The sequence below is a fragment of the Heterodontus francisci genome, chromosome 2 (assembly GCF_036365525.1).
Source record: "Heterodontus francisci isolate sHetFra1 chromosome 2, sHetFra1.hap1, whole genome shotgun sequence".
In the NCBI taxonomy this organism is placed as follows: domain Eukaryota; kingdom Metazoa; phylum Chordata; class Chondrichthyes; order Heterodontiformes; family Heterodontidae; genus Heterodontus; species Heterodontus francisci.
Window position 1 is genome coordinate 115,575,008 of NC_090372.1, and position 19,082 is coordinate 115,594,089.

Below are 19,082 nucleotides of genomic sequence, written 5' to 3' on the forward strand. Positions count from 1 at the left end.
CGTTTCTTGATATCACGCGGAGTGAATCGAATCGGCTGAGGTCTGGCATCTGTGATGCTGGGGACTTTAGGAGGAGGCCGAGATGGATCATCAACTCGGCACTTCTGGCTGAAGATTGTTGCAAATGCTTCAGCCTTATCTTTCGCACTGATGTGCTGGGCTCCCCAGTCATTGAGGATGGGGATATTTGTGGAGCCACCTCCTCCAGTTAGTTGTTTAATTGCCCACCACCATTCACGGCTGGATGTGGCAGGACTACAGAGCTTAGATCTGATCCGTTGGGTATGGGATCGCTTAGCTCGGTCTATCGCATGCTGCTTACGCAGTTTGGCACGCAGATAGTCCTGTGCATCCCAGCCCGGTGCACAGTCCTCCTGGTCCATTGCACACTCTTCCTGGTCCACTGCACTTTTGTTTCCAAAAATATACTTCGTTCATAAAAATCTGTTCAAAAAAATACATTACGAACCAGTTCCAATTTGACATTCCAGAAAGTGCAAAAGAAATCAGTTCCCTTCGATACAGAACGTGAGTTTCCTCACAACCCTTGCCATTCCATTTTACATGCAATGTACATTTGCATTACACAGCAAAACCATATTTTGGTGCATACAACCAGAGGGGTTTTTACACAGGTTCCAGCCCCTCGGTATACTCTGGTGAGAGGACCTTACGCAGTGGCCTTTCCCCATTGAGCCTTTGCGACAGCTGCCCCAAGCTTTAGTGCGTCCCTCAGCAAGTAATCCTGGACCTTGGAATGTGCCAGTCTGCAACACTCAGTTGTGGACAACTCTTTGCTCTGGAAGACCAGCATGTTTTGGGCAGACCAAAGTGCGTCCTTCACCAAGCTGATGGTCCTGCAGCAGAAGTTGATGTTTATCTCGGTGTGCGTACCTGGGAACAGTCTGTAGAGCACAGAATCCTGCGTTACGGAGATGCTCGGCATGAATCTCGACAAAAACCACTGCATCTTTTTTCACACCTGCAATGCAAAGGCACATTCCAGAAGGAGGAGGGCAACAGTCTCTTCCCCACCACAGCCACCTCTGAGGCAGCATGCAGAGGCAGTGAGATTCCGGGCGTGCAGGAAGGAACGGACGGGGACAGCCCTTCTCACCACCAGCCAAGCTATGTGTTGGTGCTTGTTTGAAAGTTCTGGTGGTGAGGCATTCTGCCAAATTACTTTGGCAGTCTGCTCAGTGCACCATCCGACAGGATCCACCATCTCCTTTTCCACTGCACACTCCTCCCGGTTGGTCCACTGCACACTCCTCCCTGTCCTGTGCACAGTGATCCCAGTCTGCTTCACACTCCTCCCAGACTGGTGCACAGTCCTTCCGGTCTGCTGCACAGTGATCCCAGTCGGAGTTGAGGAGAAATTTCTGCACTGAGGGTTGTGAATCTTTGGAATTATCTACCACAGAGGGATGTGGATGCTCCATCACTCAGTATATTTAAGGGTGAGACAGACAGGTGTTTGGTATCTCAGGGGATCAAGGGATATGGAGAGTGGATGGGAAAGTGGAGTTGAGGCAGAGGATCAACCATGGTCATATTGAATGGCGGAGCAGGTTCGAGGAGCCACATAGTCTACTCCTGCACCAATTTCTTATGTATGCCTCCTTGTCCTCCTCCCAAGGTGCCCTCCAAGGAATTGGTGGCAAGGGCTGCACACTCATGAGCGCAAGGTTGTGGAGGACCCAGCAGACCACAATGAATTTGGAGACACACTACAGCAAGTATTGGAGAGCTCCCACACCAACCTGAGTGATTCAGGTAGCAGAACCATTGTTTCAGGGTACCAAGAGTTTGTTGCATGACGTTCCTGGTGGAAGCATGGCTCTCACTGTAGGTGCGCTGTCCATGAGTGGTTGACTGGCAGAAGGGAGGCATGAGCCAGGTGTAGAGTAGCTAACCCTTGACGCCAAAATGACTGCCTCTGGTTCATCGTGGCGGCCCAAAAATGGTGGGTTCAGCTGACTGGTGCAGGATATGAACATACACGCATACGCATTAGGAGCAAGAGTAGGCTACTCGGCCGCTCGAGCCTGCCCACCATTCAACAAGATCATGGCTGATCTGATTGTAACCTCAACTCCACATTTCCGCCTACCCTCGAATGGATGGGTCAAGTGGCCTCTTTCTGTGCCGTAAGCTTTCTATGATTCAATGATTCTAATGTATCATGGCTGCTGCCAGGACAGCGAGCATTCACCAACAGGATTTTCTGTGCATGATCGCACACCAACTGCATATTCATGAAGTGGTAGCCCTTGTGGTTGTGGTACATCATCCTGTTAATCCGTGGGGCCTGCAGAGCAATGTACATACAGGTGATGGCCCCCTGCACCAGTGGGAATCCTGCTAGCCTCGCAAAGCCACATGTTCATTCCTCTTGCTTCACTCTAGTAAGAAAGAAAACCACGAAGTCTCCTCTCCTTCTGTACAGGGCCTCTGTCACCTTAATGAGGCACTGATGCACAACAAACTAAAATGTTGGAAATGTCGCCTGGAAGGATCCGCTGGTGCAGAATCAAAAGAACGGTTACAGCACAGGAGATCATTTGGCCCATCGTGTTCGCCCGAGCTCTCTGCAAGAGAAACTCACTCAGCCCCACTTCCTGGCCTTGGCCTCATAGCCCTGCAAACTTTTTCTCCTCAAATAATTATCCAGTTTGCTTTTGAAGGCCTCGAATGAATCTGCCTCCACCACACTCAGGCAGTGCATTCCAGATCCTAACCACTCGCTGCTTAAAAATGTTTTTCCTTATGTTGCTGTTGCTTCTTTCACCAATCACCTCTGTTATAGCCACACGGTGAGGGGTGTGGGTGTTTGCCACTATTCAACTCCCACCTGACCGCAAGTGTTTTTAGTTTTTAGGGTTTAACCCCTTTGTGTTTTATTTGTCCAATGAACAGACAGCAACAGGTTTTCTTGTGGGTCTAAAACAGAAGATTAATTATTTATCGAGCATGTGCCTTATCCTGAAATTTTCGCAACCGCATCCACTCATGCATTTACTCGTGCACACACACAAAATATAGACAGAGAGGAAAAGGGGTAAGTGGTTTTCAGGTGAGGTAGGGTTTCGGGGTTAACGGTAAACCTGTTGAATTCTCTCAGAGGTCAAGTTCTCGTTGGTTGCAGGCCTGAGGTATTTGTAGGTTTCTCTCTTGGTTGAAAGTTCAGTTTGAAGACAGAGGATCACTTCCAATTTACTACTGCGGAAGTTGGAAATGTAGATTTCACAACAGGGCTGCCTTTCTGGCTATTCTCCCCAGCTCTTAGCTGCACAAGCTTTTTGTTGATGTTTCTTTCTGGGTCTCTCTCTCTCTGGCGGCTGCCTTTTTAAAGTAAAGGTTTGTCACATCATATTCTGGTAGGAGACATTTTGGTCTCCCCCAGTGGTGATCGCACAATGGCCCAGGATGAGAATAATCTGATTATGATGTTTCCACTTCATACCTGCATTGTTTCAGAAGAACCCATTCAGTACAGGAATGTTTCAGGATTGGTGTAATTGACACCTCTCAACCGAGTTAGGCATCCTTTGTTCTAAACAGTGTGGCAATGTATTTTTATTTTTTATTTTAGAGATACAGCACTGAAACAGGCCCTTCGGCCCACCGAGTCTGTGCTGACCAACAACAACCCATTTATACTAACCCTGCAGTAATCCCATATTCCCTACCACCGACCTACACTAGGGACAATTTACAATGGCCAATTTACCCATCAACCTGCAAGTCTTTGGCTGTGGGAGGAAACCGGAGCACCCGGCGAAAAGCCACGTGGTCACAGGGAGAACTTGCAAACTCCGCACAGGCAGTACCCAGAATCGAACCCGGGTCCCTGGAGCTGTGAGGCTGCAGTGCTAACCACTGCGCCGCCCTAAAGAATACACACACATCCGGCCAGCTTTTGTAGCATTGTACCTTCAAAAAAAAAGTTAATTTTTATAATTCTTCAGATTGAGGTTGTATTCTTTTCATCGTCGCAATTCGTGTTAAGCGTGACGCCTTAAATCGGTGTCCTCTGGTTCTGTATCCTTCCACCAACGGGAACAGTTTCTCCCTATCTATTCTGAACACCGCTATCAAATCCCCTCTTAATCTTCTCTTCTCCAAGGAGAACAGCCCCAGCTTCTCCAACCTATCAACATAACTGAGGTTCCTCATCCCTAGAAATATTCTCGTGAATCTTTTCTGCATCTTCTCTAATGCCTTCACATCCTTCCTAAAGTGTGATGCCCAGAACTGGGCACAATACTCCAGTTAAGGCCAAATAAGTATTTTATAAAGGTTTAACATAACTTTCTTGTTCTTGTACTCTATGCCCCAATTTATAAAGCCCAAGATCCCATATGCTTTATTAACCACTTTCTTAACCTGCTGTGCAGCCTTCAATGATTTGTGTACATATACAGGTCCCTCTGCTTCTGCACCCTCTTTAGAATTGCAACCTTAAATTTATATTGCCTCTCCTCGTTCTTCCTACCAAAATTAATCACTTCACACTTTTCCTGCATTAAATTTCATCTGCCACTTGTCTGCTCATTCCACCAGCCTGTCCAAGTCCTTTTTTAAGTTGATCACAATCCACCTCACAGTTCACAATACATCAAAGCTTTGTGTTATCTGCAAATTTGAATTTGTGCCCTGTACATCCAGGAACAGGTCATTAATATTGATCAAGAAAAGCAGGCATCCTAACAGCGACCCTTGGGAAACCCATACTTTCCTCCAATCCGGAAAACAACCGTTCACAACTATTCTGTTTCCTGCCACTCAGACAATTTCCTATCCATGCTGCTGCTGTCCCTTTTATTCCATGGGCTCTAACTTTGCTGACAAGCCTGTTATGTGACACTTTATCAAATGCCTTCTAGAAGTCCATATAGCCCACATCAACTGCATTACCTTCATTTACCCTCTCTGTTATCTCATCAAAAAACTAAAGCAAGTTAGTTAAACACGATTTGTCAACAAATCCGTGCTGGCTTTCCTCAACTAATCCACATCTGTCCAAGTGACTATTAATTTTGTCCTTAATTATCGTTTCTAAAAGCTTTCCCACTATCGTGGTTAAACTGACTGGCCTGTAGTTGCTGGGCTTGTCCTTAAACCCTTTTTGAACAAGGGTATAACATTTGCAATTCCTCAGTCCTCTGGCACCACCATCTAAGAAGAATTGGAAGATTATGGCCAGTGCCTTTGAAATTTTCACCTTTACTCCCTAAGTATCCTTGGAGGCATCTCATCCAGTCCTGTTACTTATCAACTTTAAGTACAGCCAGTCAATCCGATATATCCTCTTTAGCAATTTTTAGCCATCCATTGTCTCCACTACCTCCTCTTTCACCAGGACTTGGGCAGTATCTTCTTCCCTGGTAAAGAGAGATGCAACTTAACCATTTAGTACCTCAGCCATGCCTCCTGCCTCCATGCTTAAATCCCGATTTAGGTCCCTAATCGGCCCCCTCCTCCTTTTACCACCTTTTTACTCGCCTATAGAAGAACCTGAAATTCCCATTTATGTTAGCCACAAGTCTCTTCTCATACTCACTCTTTGTTTCTATTTCCTTTTTCATTTCCCTTCTGAACCTTCTATATTCAGCATGGTTCTCAATTGTATTATCCACCTGAAATCTGCCATATGCACCCTTATTCTGCTTCATCTTACTCTATCTTTTTGTTATCCAGGGAGCTCTAGATCCGTTTGCCCGACCTTTTCCGTGGGTACATACCTCGACTGTACCCGAGCTATCTTCTCTTTAAAGGCAACCCATTGTTCAGTTACAGTTTTGCCTGCCAATCTTTGATTCCCATTTACTTCGGTCAGATCAGTTCTCACTCCATTGAAGTTGGCCCTCCCCCAATTAATTATCTTTACTCTGAATTGCTCCTTGTCCTTTTCCATAGCTAACCTAAGCCTTTCGATGCTATGCTCACTGTCCCCTAAATGTTCCCCTACTGACACTTGATTCACTTGACCCACCTCATTCCCCAGAACCAGATCAGCAATGCCTGCTTCCTCACTGGACTGAAAGCATACTGATGCAGAAAAGACTCCTGAAAACACTCGAGACTTTTGCCCCTCTCGGCTGGTTGCACTATTACTATCCCAGTCTATATTAGGATCATTCAAGTTCCCCACTATCACTACTCTATAATTCTTGGACTTCTCTTTAATTTCCTTGCAAGTTTGTTGCTCTATATCTTTCCCACTAGTTGGTGACCAATAGAATACACCTAGCAATGTAATGGTACCTCTATTGTTTCTTAGCTATTTCCAAATATATTATTTCCTTACTACTCTAGGACATCCTCTCTCTCCAGCACTGTAATGCTCTCCTTAATCTACTCCTTTCTTTCCTTCCCTATCTTTCCTGAACACCTTGCATCTAGGAATATTTAGTACCCAGTCCTGTCCTTTTTTCAGTCAGGTCCCCGATATCGCCACATCATATTCCCACATGGCTAGCTGTGCCTGCAGCTCACCAACATTATTTATGAAACTCCACACATTCACATAGATGCAGAGTAAACCTAACTTAGACCTTATTACATTGCCTCTTACACTGAGCCCACCTAATGCCTTACTATTTCGTACTCTAGTGCTATCAGTCTCCCCCAATTCACTGTGCACCTGGGTTTTTTTCTCTAATATTACCTCCTGGTTCCCACACCCTTGCCAAGTTAGTTTAAACCCTCCCCAATAGCACTAGCAAATCAGCCTTCAAGAACAATGGTCCTGGCTCTGTTCAGGTGAAACCCGTTAGGCCTGTACAGGTCCCATCTCTGCCAGAACTGATTCCAATGTCCCAGGAACCTAAAGCCCTCCCTCCTGCACCATCTCTCCAGCCACACATTCACCTTCTCTGTCCTCCTACTCACTTTCGCATGGTACTGGGAGTAATCTGGAGATTACTACCTTTGAGGTACTGCTTGCTAGTTTCTTTCTTAGCTCCCTAAACACTGCCTGCAGAACTTCATCCCTCTTTCTACCTGTGTCATTGCTACCGGTGTGGACCATCAGAGGTTGAGGATTATGGTGATCTTCATCGCCACTGGAAGCCCTGTCCTTGCCATGCTGTGGAGCTGCAGATCCAGCTGCAGGAAGTGGCATAGTTCTGATGATTGGCTTATGATGGATTGAGAAACGTTACTCAAAGAGATGACGGTGGATAGGCAATGGCAAACATTCAAAGAGCGCATGGATGAACTGCAACAATTGTTTATTCCTGTCTGGCGCAAAAGTAAAACGGAAAAGGTAGCCAAACCATGGCTTACAAGGGAAATTAGAGATAGCATTAGATCCAAGGAAGAGGCATATAAATTCGCCAGAAAAAACAACAGACCTGAGGATTGGGAGCAGTTTAGAATTCAGCAAAGGAGGACCAAGGGATTGATTAAGAAGGGGAAAATAGAGTACAAGAGTAAGCTTGCGGGGAACATAAAAACTGACTGTAAAAGTTTCTATAGGTATGTGAAGAGAAAAAGATTGGTGAAGACAAATGTAGGTCCCTTATAATCAGAAACAGGGGAATTTATTATGGGGAATAAAGAAATGGCTGACCAACTAAATGCATACTTTGGTTCTGTCTTCACAAAGGAGGACATAAATATCATACCAGAAACGTTGGGGAACACAGGGTTTAGTGAGAGCGAGGAACTGAAGAAAATCAATATTAGTAGAGAAATGGTGTTGGGGAAATTGATGGGATTGAAGGCCGATAAATCCCAGGGCCTGATAATCTACATCCCAGAGTACTTAAGGAAGTGGCCCTAAAATAGTGGATGCATTGGTGGTCATCTTCCAAGATTCTATAGACTCTGGAACAGTTCCTACAGATTGGAGGGTAGCTAATGTAACCCCACTATTTAAAAAGGGAGGTAGAGAGAAAACAGGGAATTATAGACCAGTCAGCCTGATGTCAGTAGTGGGAAAATTCTAGAGTCCGTTATCAAAGATTTTATAGCAGAGCACTTGGAGAACAGTGGTAGAATCGGACAGAGTCAGCATGGATTTACGAAAGGGAAATGCTTGACAAATCTACTAGAATTCTTCGAGGATGATACTAGTAGAGTTGATGAGGGACAGCCAATGGATGTGGTTTATTTGGACTTTCAGAAGGCTTTCGACAAAGTCCCACATAAGAGATTAGCATGCAAAATTAAAGCACATGGGATTGGGAGTAGTGTATTGCGATGGATAGAAAATTGGTTGGCAGACAGGAAACAAAGAGTAGGGATAAATGGGCAATTTTCCGAATGCCAGACTGTGACTAGTGGGGTACTCCACGGATCGGTGCTAGGACCCCAGCTATTCACAATATATATTTATGATTTAGATGAGGGAACTAAATGTAATATCTCCAAATTTGCAGAGGACACAAAACTGGATGGGAGTGTGAGTTGTGAGGAGGATGCAGAGGCTTCAGAGTGATTTGGACAAGTTGAGTGAGTGGGAAAATGCATGGCAGATGCAGTATAATGTGGATAAATGTGAGGTTATCCACTTTGGTAGCAAAAACAGGAAGGCAGATTATCTGAACAACTATAAACTGAGAGAGGGGAATATGCAACATGGCCTGGGTGTTCTCGTACACCAGTCGCTGAAGGTAAGCATGCAGGTGCAACAGGCAGTAAAAAAGGCAAATGGTATGTTGGCCTTCATAGCAAGAGGATTAAAGTACAGGAGAGGGATGTCTTGCTGCAAATTATACAGGGCCTTGGTGAGGCCACACCTGGAATATTGTGTGCAGTTTTTGTCTCCTTATCTGAGGAAGGATGTTCTTGCTATAGATGGAGTGCAGCGAAGGTTTACCAAACTGATTCCTGGGATGGCGGGACTGACTTATGAGGAGAGATTGAGTCGGTTAAGATTATATTCGCTGGAATTCAGAAGAATGAGGGGGGATCTCATAGAAACCTATAAAATTCTAACAGGACTTGACAGGGTAGATGCAGGAAGGATGTTCCCGATGGTGGGGGAGTCCAGAACCAAGGGTCATAGTTTAATGATACGGGGTTTCCCTTTCAGGACTGAGATGAGGAGAAATTACTTCACCCAGAGAGTGGTGAGCCTGTGGAATTTGCTACCACAGAAAGCAGTTGAGGCCAAAACATTGTATGTTTTCAAGAAGGAGTTAGATATAGCTCTTGGGACGAAAGGGATCAAAGGATATGGGGGGAAAGCGGGAACAGGTTACTGAGTTGGATGATCAGCCGTGATCATAATGAATGGCAGAGCAGGCTCGAAGGGCCGAATGGCCTACTCCTGCTCCTATTTTCTATGTTTCTGTCCCCATCTTCTTGAAGTGTAGCCACCTCAGACACTGCTTCTGGCTGAGGTGGAGCTAGGAGAAATGTTTTCTGAAACCCCTTGGTGAGTAGAGCCTTCTATTTAGAGCCCTCCTCCTCCACTTGCATACAGCTTCCCCTCTCTGCTGCCTCTGCTCCATCTCCAAGTCATGCTGCAACTGAAGAAGGACTGCAATGATAGCCCTCCATTAATGAAACCACTGTTTCTCCTGACAGGTGTTCAAACTCCTCTGATGTCCTTGTCAAAGTCCAGCATCACTCCCTTGTGAATCCAAAAACACATGTTCAGCTGGGAGTGATTAAAATATGGCAATAACAGGACATGAGGTCCAAAATTGTGCACCAAATTAGCATTAGGCAGACACTTGGTCATGATCCACTCACTCTACTTGCTTGCGACACATGCACAGAATGCACACACAAGTGCCTTTACAGTCATTTTTGAAGTTTCAGGCGTCTGTAGCACCAGCAGTGGTATGGAGCTGAATGTTGTAGCCTCTGTCTACAATGGATAACAGAATGGCTAAAAGGACAACTTTTTACATAAAAATGATTCTAAAGCAAGCTGATTGTTGGCACAGAAAACTTACCAAAAGTCATACTGTATTAAAAACATATACTTGTTCTCAATTAGTAAAGTGCTAGTAGCTGTATGTGTTTTACTGTATTGGGCAATGTCAGTTTTGAAATAGCCTGAAATAGAGAGAGAGAGTGAAACTGGTTTATGTCAGTAGTGCAAAACAGCCTTATAGCAAACTGGCAACCCATTTTACACTGCACCAGATTGCCTTGTCTCGATGATAGTACTCTCACCTTGGAGTCAGAAGGTGATGGATTCAGGCACCACTCTAAATACTTGAACACAAAACACAGATGGACAATCCAGTGCAGTACTGAGAGAGTGCTGCACTTTCAAACCATGGCCTCATCTGCCCTCCTGGAATGGAGGTAAAAAAAAAGTTGAAGAAGAACAGTGATGCTTTCCTGTGCCCTGGCCTATATTTATCCTTCAACCAACATCACAAAGCCAGATTATCTGATTATCTGGTCATTGTTATTTGTGGGACCTCACTGTGTGCAGATTGGCTACTACGTACTGCATCGGTTGTAAAGCGCTTTGGGATGTCCTGATCTTATGAAAAGCGCTTTAAAAATGCAAGTAGTTCACTTTTTTCTTCAACTTTTCCATTGACTTCAATGCAATTCTAAAAGCCTAGAAAACACCAGTTACACTTCAAAATATTTGTAGCAAAATATGACAAATATTGAAATAATCTAATAATTTAAAGAGTAGTTTTTTCTAACTTGATTTTGAACTAGAAACCAGTGTTATAAAATACAATCTAAAATTACATCACCGTAAATACTAATATTTTTTACATGGAGGCGGTTACTTGAATTATACAAGCATTAGATATATAAAAGAAACTATGCCAGCAACTTACCAGGAGAAATTGAGAAAACTCTTTGTATTTAAGATGATTTTTCTTATCCTTTCCAAAGTGCAAATCCACAAATTCGGAATTCCAGTTGAAAGGGATACGCTGGTGAATAGCAGTTTGGCTAAATATTTGCTTGATGTGATCTATATACCATGATGAAATATATGGATCAATGTATAATTCTAAGAAAAAAAAAATCATGCTGCCTATAATTGAAAACAGAAATAACTTTTCTATTAACCTCCTAAGGCATGTGTTAATCTGAATTTGACTCCAAATAACTTAAGGTCAAACACCTGTCAGACTAAACTCTCTCTTCTGCGATATTCATATATCATGACTTATGTTAAACGCTTGTAGTAACTAACTTATCAAATTCTAACAATAAGTGCCCTCCAGTCTTACTCCAGAAAAATTATACCAGTCAATTCTCATTGTGACACCAAAAATATTTGGAAGTTGCTGGAGACACTGTACATGTTTCAGTAAAACTATACTTATAAAAATGAATCTATATTTGTACAATATACATTATTGACTGACTTGCAGCATTCCACAAACCATATAAAAGATTCCTTTTCAATCCTTTGAAAAGACGATATTGAGAATATTTTTTCAGGGCTTTACTAATGCTATGGTCTTACTTCCATGCCACAGAAGTATCTGAAACTGGAGAATTTACATAACTAACAGCATTAGCTGAACATTTTTCTTTGTTTTACTTAAATTTCACTGAATACATACAACTTCTATTTACGCATAATCACAAAGCTGTTCTCAGGTTCAAAATTGAAACAAAAATGAGCCTGGAAATTCAATGGCGCCACACCAGTTTTTCAGGTGCTAAACAGGCACCTAAGTTTCCAATACTGCACTGAATGTACATTGAAACCACAAACTGCTGCCAATCGCTGCGCACCTTCTCCACCCCTTGATCGAGGCCCCCTCCCAATTGTCCTCCATCCCGATGTCCTGATTGTCCCATCTTGATTGAACCCCCCCACCCTCTGATCGACCCCCATCCTGATGTCCCATTCACTGCCCTCATCCTGATTCCAATCCCAATCGAATTCCTGCCCCAGTTGCCCAATTCATCACCCCTCTCTGATCCATTCGATTCCACCACCACCAACCCCCCCACCAGCTTGACCTAATTGTGGCCAGTGGTTTTAGCTAGCAAGCTGCCTGAGCCACCAAGCAGGTGCCTACAGCTCACCTGTTTGATATTAATGAAGCCTTGGCTGTCTGTTCTGGCACAGGGAGTTTACCTCAGTGCAAACTTTTTTTTTTATTTACTCATGGAATATGGGCATTGTTGGCAAGACCATCATTCATTGCCCATCCCCAATTGCCCTTGAGAAGGTAGTGGTGAGCCGCCTTCTTGAACCGCTGCAGTCATAGTGCTGTTCGGGAGAGAGTTCCAGGATTTTGGCCCCGCAATAGCGAAGGAACTGCAATATAGTTCCAAATCGGAAGGTGCAGGTGGTGGTGTTCCCATGCACTTGCTGCCCTTGTTTTTCTAGGTGGTAGAGGTCATGGGTTTCGAAGGTGCCGTCAAAGGAGCCTTGGCGAGTTGCTGCTGGGCATCTTGTAGATGGTATGCACTGCTGCCACTGTGGAGAATGGGGTGCTTTTCAAGTGGGTTGTTTTGTCCTGGATGGTGTTGAGCTTCTTGAGTGTTGTTGGAGCTGCATTCATCCAGGCAAGTGGAGAGTATTCCATCACACTCCTGATTTGTGTCTTGTAGATGGTGGTCAGGCTTTGGAGAGTCAGGGGGTGAGTTACTCACTGCAGAATTCCCAGTTTCTGACCTTCACTTGTAGCCACAATATTTATGCGGCTAGTCCAGTTATGTTTCTGGTCAATGGTAACCTTCAGGATGTTGATAGTTGGGCAGGGGGGGGGGGGGGGGGGGTGGATTCAGTGATGGTAATGCCATTGAACATCAAAGGGAGATGATTAGATTCTTTCTTGTTGGAGATGGTCATTGCCTGGCACTTATGTGGTGTGAATATTACTTGCCACTCATCAGTCCAAGACAAAATGTTGTCCAGGTCTTGCTGCATGCAGGCACAAACTGTTTCTCATCTGAGAAGTTATGAATGGAACTGAACACTGTGCAATCATCAGCAAACATCCCCACTTCTGACCTTATGATGGAGGGATGGTCATTGGTGAAGCAATTGAAGATGGTTAGGCCTAGGATATTTGTCCTGAGGAAATCCTGGGGCTGAGATGATTAGCCTCCAACAACCACAACCATCTTCCTTTATGCTAGGTATCACTCTAGCCAGTGGACAGTTTTCCCCCTTAATCCCATTGACTTCAATGATAATAGGGCTCCTTGATGCCACACTCGTTCAAGTGCTGCTTTGATGTCAAGGGCAGTCATTCTCGCCTTACCTATGGAATTCAGCTCTTTTGTCCAGATTTGGACGAAGTCTGTAATGAGGTCTGGAGCCTAGTGGTCCTGGCAAAACTACTAGACCTATGAATTTACTATTGAGAGAGAAATATTTAGGATGGTGTGACTTTAATATAAAAACGCGTCCAAATTCTGTCTTTTTTTGCAGAAAGTTTATTTCAATGTCTGATATATTTCTTGCAGTGCAATTTCACGTCAATATTTTTTTCTCAATTTAAGATCACCAAAAACTGAGAAACAAACGTAGAATGATTTTTCACACAATGGAGAAAGGTAGAGGCTTCAGATCTTTCTGCAAACAGAAATGCTGCAGCATTAACGGGGCATTACATGTAATACCAGGAACACCATCAGTTTTTATGTAGTTGTCAACACTTAACACCAAGTTCCAGCATCTTTTGTCCGACAGGTACAAGATCTAGTCAAACCCACTTTCAGATCACCACTTCACATTAACCTATTGAGTACAGTAACATTTTGGCAATAAGCCTGTCCCATAACAGAACTGAACAGACCAAGATATACAGGTACACATTTACACAGGTACAGATAAGAGCTAAAAAATATTAGCACATTAATTAATTTACACAAATAAAATTACAAATAAAGCTAACATGCAGAGAAAATATTAGCAAAATAAGCCCACTGCACACCCAAACTTAACTAGTCACAGATGAAGCCAGGAATGTATCTAGCTTTTGCTTATAAACAATATCCAGACTTCTGCCAATTAGTTTGAGTCTAAAACTTAGCTCCTGAGAAAGGACAATTTAGATCTTCAGCAATAGGGATAAATATTTTGTGACATCCTATCTTGAGATGATATTGAAAGGGTTAGGTTTTAATTCATATTTTTATTTGATTAAAAGTAGTTTTATATATTATGCAACTAATTGGACACATGTAGGTGCTCACAGAAATGTGATATAATCAGTATAATGTAGCAAGAATTTGCAGCCACTCCATAAATCCCTGATTAGTGTTTCAAGATTTATACCAGTATCATGTACCATTAACTTAGGCATCAATTGTTATATTTTTCTTCACTAATATTGCCTATACTTCACTTAACTAAATCGTGCCTATTCCATTTATATCTGCCAAAACGTAATTATAAGTCTGAAGGTGGTCTTAGTAATGGTATTTTAAACATACTTGTGCCAGCAAATAGATGAACTGATTACTGATGATGTAATTACTTCAGTATTCTAAATTAACTGCAATCCAACCTTTCAGAGTAACATAATGACACTTTGGTTTTGATGGTCTACAGGCAGTAGGAAGAACAATGAATTATACAATTACGGCTGGAGAAAAACAGGAAGTTTGACCAAGAAAGGGTGAATAACATTCCTGTGTAGGAATTCACTTTTTTGTTTCTAATAAGTAAACTTTGTAACTAGATCAATAGTGGAATATATTTTGTCTTCTGTTTGGGCAATAAACCCTCTCAGAAAAACTGTCATTGTAAAAGGTAGTTGTAGTCACAGATCTGCAAGACAGTTCATTAATAGTTTTAGTGAATAACAATTTCCTGAAAAAGCTAACTGCAGAGTAGTGTGACTTCACTTGACATCTGCCTCACATCCCATCTCGACAGCAGAAGTTAATCAGAGGATGTCAATGGTATAAGTAGGTACTTTGTTATAGTAGTTTCTTTCTTATGAAGCAGACTTTTGGGCATGAAGAACACATCTAATACTGTAGATACTATAGTTATGATTCCCTACATGCATTTAGAAAATGGGAATAAAATTGATTTTTAAATGAAAAATAGCAATATCATTGATTATAAATTGGAAACAAGAGAATGAAGGAAATCCAAAGTGGTTAGTTAGCATGAAGAAAGTAATAGGTTAGTATTTCAGATGCAATCCTTTGGTTCTGATGAAAGGATACATTGAAAATGTAAACCTATCTTTCACTCTTGAGCAGTGATTGGCAAACTGTCTAAATTCTTGCTTGACTTTCAACATTTTTTAGTCTTGCTTTTTAGCTCCACTGTTTATCCAACATTTTTCTAGTAGTACACACCGAAGCTGACTTCTTCTCTGCCATTCTTGTCAAATAGCTGGAAAGCAACAATGTATAAGGCATCTGGTGCACGCAAAACAGATTCAAATGCGAGGAAATCTTGAAAGGAGATCAGCCTGTAAATACAAAGTAAACTATGTTAACAAGTAAAAGACATGCATCAAAGTGGAAATGGGGCCAAATCCTTAAACAGAATATTGCATCACTGTCTGTAGTGCTTCAAACCGGAGACAGCAAAACAAGCCCACAAGAGGAATGTATTACTGACCAACGATTCCAAGCCTCGGACTGCAGTCAATTAAGTGTTACAGTAAATCCTATTTGGCTTTAAAAAGTCAATAAAAATTAATTTAATTTTAATTTACGCAGAAATCAGCTGTTATGAAGTAGACATGTATAGCATTAGTGAATGATTGAAATGTGCCTGCTGTGGAGCAGGTGTTTGCCAGTATTTAAATCAAGGAATGTTCACCTGACTCTGGATATTCTAGCAGAGTCAGTAGAAAAGGTTCCTAGCAGGCAGATCCCAATATTTACACCAGCACCTTCTAGACATATCTTGAAGTCAAAACATAACATAGTACCATAGCTAATGAAAAGATCAAAATGTATTGCCACATCAGGGTCCCAAATCTCCTCTACTTGTTCCCCTCAGTCCAGCATAAGTCAGGAAGACTTCAGCAGAATTCAGCTATTTTTCTAGGGTATGCTCATATAAGTACACTTTTGTCTGGGAATTAGCACACGCATCAGATCGTTGATGGAAATGGTGGGCTGCTGCGGACACCGAGGACCTATAGAAGTGCAAATTCCAGCACTTCTTGGGCCAGTTGACTGATGTCAAAGGCTACAACAGAATCTTGTTGAATCGTAGAAAGTTAACTGAAGACAAAACTTGCCTAAAGAGGCAGCCTCACAATCTCGAATGCTCAATTTCCTTGGGCACTATCCTTTTGTGCCATCTATTGGGTGGAGACCCAGAAAATGACATGAGGGGCATTACGACTTCACATCCATGTCATGTGCATCAAAATTAAATGCATCCGCTTGTTTCAGATGGGAATTCCCTATCCAGGCTGGGGACATCCAGGAAATGTGCATCGTATGCAAAAGGGGTAGACACCAGGCATTTCAGATCTCCAAATCCTTTTCCTCTCCCTAAGCGGCCGCATCCAGGGCATTAGACAAAGGGAAACTGGCGACCATCTGCCAAAGGTTTTTAAACTGGGGTCCCTGAAAGATTCCTACAATTCTATATTTGTTGACCTAATAACATTATTTTTGTTTCTATCATTACGAAAAAGCATTTCCCTCAATTACAGCAACCTTTCAGATGTTAGGACATGGGGTCCTTGGGAGTGATACAAATTTTGCAGAGGTTTCCACTCACAGAAAAGTCTGAAATCCATCATAACATGAAGGAAAGAAAATGTGTATTAACTTGAAAAAAATACAAAAAAGCAAACACTTTTAAACCACAACAAAATACTATGGGGGTGAAATTGGTTTATGCCAGCAATGCAAAACAGTCTTGGTGCACATCAGCAGCAGACTTTTCACCATACCATTTATTATTTTCCACTGACTTGGAAAATAGTCAAGGTTTCTAATTTCAAATCAAGTAAAAGCGACAGTGAGACTAAGAACTGAATTTACAAAAACAGTTTGAACTATCATTCTGTGAACTTCATAGGAAAGAAGTTTGGGCATGGTTAAAAATTGGCTGCCAATTTGCTATGAGCCCATTTCGTGCTGCTCATGTAGACCAATTTCACCCCTGAATGTGCAAAAGAATGAATAGGAGATTGTTTTCCTCCAGAATAATCACAAGGCTAAATTACGCAGAGCTACATAAATAAATCAAAACATAGTGTCGGAACGGATCGAAATAATTCTTCCCCAGAAGAACTGTATAAAAGCAAGCAGTCAGTTGATCTGGAAATTAGTTCCATTTCGTCCTAAAAAGCTTCTGTAATAATCCATTTCTATTGCATTTATAAACTATGACTTAGTTCAGCCCAAACCTTTTCATCTGCGCAAATCTGATGAGGGTGGGGGGCCAGGCGTGGTCAGAGAGCAATGTTACTCTCTAATCTAATTAAGGCAGGAACCTCAGGCTATACTGCAGGATACCATCAGCCTACTTACTATATCTGATATGAATAAGCCGAAGAAAAACCTCAAGCACATCGGCAATGATTTTAGGTTTCACTAGAACAGAGCATTTAAGCAAGGGATCTATACAATGGCACAGAATTTATATACTGAATTTATCATTAATCCATTGAAGATATTAAGATTACACAGTGTCACTTAAAATTAAGATAGCATGCCATTTAATCGTAACAAAATCTAAAGACTGCTGCTCTAAAGCATGGTAGTCAGATACAGAATCCAATCTGCTATTCCCCTCACACAGCAATTTATGCTCAGCCAAGAGCATGTGTTTGTCGACTGAAAAAAGGTAGAGAAAGAAGGGAACAAGCCATGTCCAGCTGCTCCTGCACCCTTCTTGTCACTAGCTAGAAGTGGTAATGACAAAGGCCTGGCCACTCATCAGGGCCCCAGAAGACAGCTGTAAGGGAGCATAAAAAATTGCACATTGGTTAGGTAAACTTTGTTGAAAGTCAACTGTTGCTGCATTTATTTATTTGCTAGCACTAGAGAAAGCACCCTCTCTTTTCCTCAATATAAACTACATGAAGGTAGTGCCTCCAGGATCATGATTATCCACCTCTTAAGGTAGATTCTCTCTGTACCACTAGAGGCAAAGCATGACTGGTGACAAACAATCAGCCACCTTTTACCAAGGACAAGCTGTTTATGTTTTATTAGACTGTGCACATCTTCCTCAATTTCAGGAGCCGGTAAATTAAAACAGGACAAATTCAGAGCAACAGTGACCATAACACATTGTGTACCCACCTTGAAGCCTTTCTGCAATTTACACATGCCACAGTTAGCTTACAGAGTTAGCAAGCGACTATTCGTGAGAACTCTCTGCCTACAAGGGTGGTGGAAGTGTAGATGATCAATGATTCCAAAGGGAAACTGATGGGCCCTTGAAGGAAATAAACCTGTAGGGCTGTGGGGATAGAGCAGGGAAATGGGACTCACTGGCCAGCTCAACAGAGAGCCGGCACGGACTCAATGGACCGCATGGCCTCCTTCTGTGGCATTATGACTCTAAGATGAGAGATCACATGGCACAACATTATAAGTTCTCTTGTTCCCCTATCCAAAGCTATACAGTGAAAGTATTAAACTTGGCTTATTACAGGCAGTTAATGTGAAAGATCAGATTAACGTGCTTTTCTATCAGACCAATATGCAGCACAATATGTAAAATTGGGAATTTTCCAGAAGGGTCATGCTATAGAGTAACCTTCACAGTATTCATTATTTCTTAACCTGTAGTTAACAAGTATTTCTGGGATGCCTTTGGGAGTGCGGAGAACTCTGGGCTGCCTTCAGTGTGTTTTTGGGGTTTGTATGGAATGAAAATGTTTTTCTCCTTACAAGCGGCTCTTCATGCCTAAACCATCATTACCATGTAAATACCTCCAAAGCTTCAGACAGATGCATCAGTCGACTCTAGCTGCTTCCTCTCTTTTCTCTTGCCCCTCTATTTTATCACTGTTGTAGGTACAGTAGCAAATTGGATGTGTTACTGGACTGTGGACTAGTAATCCAGAGGCTTGAACTAATGATCCAGAGACTTGAGTTCAAATCCCACCACGGCAGTTGGGGAATGTAGATTCACTTAATTAACTATAATCTGGACCAAAAAGCTAATATCAGTAATGGTGACCATGTAACTAGCGAATTGTCGTAAAAACCCATCAGGTTCACTT

The 19,082-nt window shown here is 42.4% G+C and overlaps 1 protein-coding gene across 1 annotated transcript in view; it reads right to left on the reverse strand.

Moving 5' to 3' along the window:
- The window catches only part of LOC137379849 (electrogenic aspartate/glutamate antiporter SLC25A13, mitochondrial), a 262,864-nt gene that overhangs the window by 225,878 nt on the left and 17,904 nt on the right, over positions 1 to 19,082 (reverse strand). Inside the window, exons 2-3 of the mRNA XM_068051244.1 lie at positions 15,229 to 15,344; positions 10,773 to 10,912 (exon numbers count right to left, since the gene is read on the reverse strand). Of these exons, the coding sequence (XP_067907345.1) occupies positions 10,773 to 10,912; positions 15,229 to 15,344 (256 nt within the window). The remainder of the gene's footprint in view (positions 1 to 10,772; positions 10,913 to 15,228; positions 15,345 to 19,082) is intronic.